The following is a 6,373-nucleotide window of genomic DNA, read 5'->3' as shown; positions in this document are numbered from 1 at the left end:
TGATAAAGTTTTCTTTCTGGGCTGCCAGTGCACACGGCCGGCTCATGGCCAGCTTCTCACCCCCAGTACCCCCAAATCCTTCTCCTCCGGGCTGACTCATATACATGAGTCCTAGTTTGCAGCATATACTTATTTTTATATTTAACACTGTGGTGATCACCATGTGAGATAAAGCTCAACGCATACAATGCAATGCATTTCCAGAGAAATGGGAAGGGGTAAGGCTTATTCCTCTTTTGCACAATGCTTTTAAGACAATTTTGGAATGGAGCTGGGCAAGTATTTTGCTTAATAGGAAGAGGAAATGCCTGTATTTCAAATGTCCAAATATAGCATGTTTTTATGTTTCTGAGGGTATGTGGTGGCTTACCCTCTTCGCAGTCCTAAACCATCTCCAGTCCCGTCTATGTCCATTCTCTTACGCAAGGTCTAATGGTCTGTACTGGACAGAGACGACACAGAACAGGTTCTGCAGGGTGTACAAAATAATTAATGCATGAGGTGCCAGGGAGTCAATCAGGCCTATGGGTAACTTCTCTGGGAAAGGCCATTCCCTAAGCAGGTAAAGGAAACTGAGTATTATTAGTTGTCACAGGCAGAGAACCTCAGCTAATCCCGTGGCATTTTCTCCTTTCACAGAGGCTACTGAAGGTGCAGCTTCCTGTTACCGGATGAACGAGAAAGGGGTATATTATGGATACTGCAAAAAAGAACAAGGTAGTCACGTCCCGTGTAAAAAAAAGTAAGCACTGTGTTACAGAATTTACTGGGATTTGGGAAGAGAAACCATTCCTGTTCAAATTAGGAGACAGAAGCAAAGAGCTCACTATTTTAGATGGCACGAATGTCCATATGTCCCTTCTTATTCCGTTTGAATATTGTGGTAAAAAGCCCATCTGAGAAAACTAGTTTCTAAATCAGAGATCAGTCTGAGAAAGCGCAAGTGTGTACATTATATATATGTGTGTGTGCCAGCCTGCTTGTGAGGATGACTGTGTGTGCATGCGTCTGCAGGTAAGCATAGGGAAGGGACTTTGGGACAGGGAGCTTGAATCTCAGGCGAACCTCAGAAGTTGAGGGCAGGTCAGTTACTCATTTCTGCAATGAGCAATTTCCCCAATTACTCTGGGCTCCCTGAGAAGCTCAAGAGGGATTAAGAACCTGCCACCTCCTACTCACAAAATGACCTGAGAACACTATAAACCCAACTCCTTTCTGAGCTTTTCTTTGGAGGTGCTGTGCACAACAAACCCAAGCTGGAGGAGAGACCAGCTCGTGAAGCTTCGCTGTGCCATGTCCCTGTTCCAGCTGCTCTTGTTTTCCTTCCAGAGACAGAATGTGCGGAAAGCTGTTCTGTGCTGGGGGGCAGGAGATGCCTCGGGATGGGAGCCTGGTGACGTTTGAGTCCTGCAAAGCGAGCTTTCCTAGAAATGGAGAAATAGACCCAGGGATGATTCTTGATGGAACCAAGTGTGGGAATGGGATGGTTAGTAAAGAATAGCTTTCCTCCTCATTTTTTCCCTTGTTTAGCTTATATCATTAGATCTTTTACTATACAAGAAAGATTTAAACAGGGAAGACTGGGGCAGACACTAAACTCCTGACCACCTGGTTTGCCATACCTCCTGCCTTACATCTATCCCAAGTCAAAGCCAACAGGAACTGCTAGCACTCCGATTTCCTTACGCTTGACTGCTGCCTTATTATTTTTCCCTGACACGAATACATGTGGCAACAGAAACACACCTTTGTATGAAGGGCTGAAAGACCATACATATATTACTATTTTTAATTATCTCCATAATGGATCTGCTAGGAATTACTGAGTACGCTTTCCAATTTCTTTGCTATAGATTTCTCTTGAGGGGAAAGGGGGAGGGAGGGAAGGATGAAGAGGTGTGGAAAGCAGTGACGTCTGTACATCTTCGTCACTCCCCTTCGTCATAAAATACCCAAAGGTCAAATGCAAAATTATCTCCACACATGAAACTCCTAACGTAGGTTTAAGTGACTGTCAGACCTGTTTCCATGCGTCCTTTTACTCCTCATCACTTTACACTTTTCAGCATGCGCTGCAAGATATAAACCACTTTGTTAACACTTGCCCTGTACGTTTCAGGTGTGCAGCAATGGAGAATGCGTCTATGCTGAAGATGTCTTTAGATCAACCAACTGCTCTGCCAAGTGTCCTGGACATGCTGTAAGATACTCGTATTGGAGGCCATTAACTTAAAAAAAAAAAAAACAAACAAACCAAAAAAACCACAAAAACACCAAACCAAACAAAACAAAAAAAACCTCACAAAGATAAAACTATGTGTATCACCTATAGACCTTATCGATGACAGCACTTAAGTCATTGGCAGAGGAATTTGCAAAAATTGTGGAGTCAGAAGCTTTCCTTTTTAATGAGAGCAAATCTAACCCGATACAGCTTCAATATTTTTGCTAAGGAGGTCACAGGGATGGACACAGACTCTGCATCTGGACCTGCCCCTGAGCCACAATATCACAGCTACTCTCCTTCAGGTCATCTTCTGCTTTGGGAAGACAGTTGCGCTCATCTTATTTGAACATTCACAGGCTACAGACGCACAAACAGCTGCTCTGTCCTTGTGCTGCACCCTGCCAAGGGCACCAACAGAGACAGTCAGGGCTGTCCTTTGGTGTACCAAACTGCTACTCTTTGTGCTAAATTTTGGTCCAAGTAAGATGGGAGGGGGTTGCCAGACCTAGCTTCAGTAAGCTTGTCAGGACCCTGACCCAGAGCCACTGACACTTTACATCACGGCTTTACTTGTATTTCCAACCTGAAGATATTCCCGGCTTTGTGCCTCCCTAGGTGTGCGACCACGAGCTGCAATGCCAGTGTGAAGAAGGGTGGGCACCACCGAGCTGTGACAGCTCCTCGGCAGTGACCAGTAAGTGCTGGACAGCCAGACCTGGGGTGCTGCCATCGCTGGGTGAATGAGCTGCTTCCACCTCAGCGAAACAGCCCTGACCTTGCAAATATCCCTGATTCCTGCACAGCCTCAAGGCGCTCCTGCTTGTATGAATGGCTAGAACAAGCGATTTTTCTTTCTCACCTGACAGAAGTGATACACCCGGGAGATTTAAAGTAACAGGCTTTACCTTTCTCCATCCTGATATAACAAGAACACTATAACATCTCACTATCAAATTTGAGTGGGGGCAGGATCCCAGAGGTTTTGCTGTAAGGGAGGTGGGCAGGTTCATTCCTTTATCATCTGCATGGAGCTGGCCTGTAACTGATTTGTCTCCAAGGGAAAATGCTTTGTATACCGACTTCCATGTGTTTGGGAAAAAAGCCTTTATTATTAAATATTTTTGTCTTCTTTTCCCACTCACTAGAGCACCGTCAGCTCTTAACATTGTGGCTTGTTTGAGGCTTTAGAACAGCTTTGCTGAAGGAAATTGTGGAGCCTTACTTGTATACAATGTCCTCAAATATGGCAATATACATCCTTTCCCATCACCTTTTGTCGAAAAAAAAAAAGCCATAAGTTTGAGCAATAATGAGGACAAATAGGGTCCAGACCTTGTGAAAAAAATCTCTTTGCCAATGATAGGAAACTCTTTAGTATTAGTGAATCTTTTAAGAAACAGCAACTTGTGTTCTCTCCCCCTGACAGGCTTCGCTATCGTTGTCGGTGTGCTGGTTGTCCTCGCCGTCACAGCAACTGCGGCAGTGTTACTCATCCGCTTCCGAGTATTCAAGAAGAGGTAAAATGCTTATCCTCATGACCCAAAATTAAAGCCAAGCCACTTCTGGATAGGTTCTAAGTTGGGGTTTTCAAACAAGGTGTCAGGACTCAGACACTGGAAAACCAAGGAAGCTGATCCATGACCTTTCTTGAGCTGTTGTAGAAATCCCATAGTTGGGAGAGGACTGAAGACTTGAAACCATAAGCTCTCAAGATTATTCCTAAATAATTAAAATAAGGGGGTGAAAGGAAGGAAGGACATGGCTATATAACACACTGATAGCAGTAAGGCAGCCATTCACCCTCAGTGGGGGTTTTTCCCTTCAGTCAGGGTAAGACTGATGTTGTGTGTAATGTTTGCACAGCTGCCAGCCCAGAAGGGGACCCGGAGCCACAAACCAAATCTTTGTGGATCAAGAACAAATGTGCCAAGAACACCCAGTCCTGGTTGTACCTGCCCAGAAGGTGAGAGCGGGAGGCACGGGGTCAGCTACAGTTTTCCTGTGACTGTAACCGAGGGGTCAAAACACCAGACCTCACCAGGAAAAGTGAGCTAGACCTCGTGAGGGTGCCAAAATGCTTGTCTGGGGCTGAGGGGACAGTGCTGTGAAACCCAGTATGGAGGGAACAAGGAAAGCACATGGCACTCAAGTCCCCAAGTTGTCTGCCTGCAGGAAAGGGGCACGCAAAGATAATGCACAAGATAAGATCATCCAATCTAGCTGTTCTCTGTTTCTAGATGAATGATAAGAACCTTCTCCTTCCCGCACCTCCACTGCAGGAGAGCAAACCACAGCGCCAGAGCGTAAGTACTTGCGGAGAATTCCCTTGCTTTCACGTTGGCTGTGGGGAAGACAGCACACACCACACCATGCGGAGACCCGCAACGCCAATCCGACCCCAAGGATGGGGAAGTGACTGCACTCCAGAGAAGGTCCTGCACGTTCTCTCAGGGCCAGATAGCATAAAGCAGCCCTGCTTCCGAAATTATCCTTTTACCCTGTTTAATGCACTTCTTATATGGAACACAAACCCGCACATTCCCATGGGAACATGCGGATGCACGCCGCATGTTCCCATGGGAACATGCGGATGCACACACACGCAGTATGTATATAGGGTCAGCGTTTTGTATTCTCTTCTTTTACAGCCTGCCATAAGGCCAAAAGGTCCCCCACCTCCTGTTCCTTCTACCAAACCAACCTCTTCTCACACAGAAGAGAGTTTTGTAAGTATAACACTGCAAGTTTTTACAATTTTCATCTGAGCTGCAAGTCACTATCAGGTGCCGATCAGTATTTCCACTTTCTGACTATGATTAAAAAAAAAGCAAACATTCAAACCACATATTCACACCACATTAGGGTGGGAGTCACTTTTTTTGCCATGTAATCCTAAACTGCACAAGATAATCTGTGTCAAGGGGTCCTGTAAACCATCACAAGCACATCTCCTTAGCAGTAGTACACAGGGTCCAAATCAGCAGGGACTTCAGGCATAAACACAATGCAAATGATGAGCATCTTTGCCACGACAGATGTCTGCAATGGGCCCTGTATTTTGGAGGTGTGGTGGTCTCTACAGAAGCCACCTGCGAGGGGATCTCCATCAATGTGCACACGTGTGTTTTTAATTCTTAAAAAACAGTCGGAAACCAGAAGAATATGAATATTTGCCATTAATAAACCCAAAGCATCCTACTTAAATGAATATGCCTCCCTCACCCCAGCATTTGAGCCCACCTGATACAAGGGGGAATAGCTCAGTGGTCTCCTGGAACAGAAGGTCTATACCCTTTGTGTATTTGTAATACCGTGGTTTCACGTATGTGGGCAGATTAACCTAGTTCACCCCCAGCTTTTCCAAAAGGAAACTGCTGCGGTACACGCATGAGGTGACAGCAGCGGGGGTCTGCGGGGGCTCTGCAGCTGCTCAACCAGGAAAGCCTAATGTCATTTTAACCACGTTTCTTTTACAGGCACCAGAGAGAAAACCTCCCCCAGTCCCCAAAGGCAAACCTCCACCTCCACCAAAGGTAGGGAGCTCAAATGCGGATAGCAATTCTTTCAGGGGCTAACTCATTGAACCCGCACCAGGCACATTGTGATTTAATGCCTCCTCTTCCATGTAGGCTTTAAAACCTCCAATTAACCCCAGAGTATGAAGCTTCTGAAGCAGGTCTGATCAAGATACCTGAGATTTTCAGGGACAGTTTGTTTGTCCCTCGATTCCTCCCGCTTTTTGGCAAAGGCAACCAAGATAGTCTTCCTGTTCTCTTTAAAAAAGAACAACTGACTGACAGCCGCTCTGAATGCAACAGTTGGGTTTTCAGACAGCGAGAAACTCTCTGCTGATGATGACATCAAGGTACCCTCCAAAAGGAAACGAAGCAGAATCACTGCTTGCACTGAGGTGTAGACTGCGAGTAAGTTATGAAAGCTGCTCAACACACTCCAGGCCACCACTGCAAGATGTGGCTGCACTGGGATGCCCTGCATCTACGCTGCTTTTCTGGGCACGGACCTGAGAAGATCAGTGAAAGTATGGCTACTGTAAGTTTGTAAACTGTACGTTTTTTGCTACATTTCTGGCTCTTTGCCAGCCAGCTCTTTAGCAACAGACCAGACTTTCTCCTTCCCGTGCAAGTT

General features: G+C 45.8%; 1 protein-coding gene across 1 annotated transcript in view; it reads left to right on the top strand.

Moving 5' to 3' along the window:
• Nucleotides 1-5,889, top strand: part of ADAM28 (ADAM metallopeptidase domain 28) — a 21,405-nt gene extending 15,516 nt beyond the window's left edge. The window contains exons 15-24 of the mRNA XM_010155221.1: nt 640-742; nt 1,330-1,486; nt 2,120-2,200; nt 2,843-2,921; nt 3,654-3,744; nt 4,091-4,190; nt 4,465-4,530; nt 4,876-4,953; nt 5,704-5,760; nt 5,857-5,889. Coding sequence (XP_010153523.1) covers nt 640-742; nt 1,330-1,486; nt 2,120-2,200; nt 2,843-2,921; nt 3,654-3,744; nt 4,091-4,190; nt 4,465-4,530; nt 4,876-4,953; nt 5,704-5,760; nt 5,857-5,889 — 845 coding nt within the window. The remainder of the gene's footprint in view (nt 1-639; nt 743-1,329; nt 1,487-2,119; nt 2,201-2,842; nt 2,922-3,653; nt 3,745-4,090; nt 4,191-4,464; nt 4,531-4,875; nt 4,954-5,703; nt 5,761-5,856) is intronic.
• Nucleotides 5,890-6,373: the final 484 nt, after the last annotated feature.

This window comes from Eurypyga helias, unplaced genomic scaffold (genome assembly GCF_000690775.1).
Source record: "Eurypyga helias isolate BGI_N326 unplaced genomic scaffold, ASM69077v1 scaffold4067, whole genome shotgun sequence".
In the NCBI taxonomy this organism is placed as follows: Eukaryota; Metazoa; Chordata; class Aves; order Eurypygiformes; family Eurypygidae; genus Eurypyga; species Eurypyga helias.
Note: the sequence above shows the minus strand (reverse complement) of the source record. Positions and strands in the feature narration are given on the sequence as shown.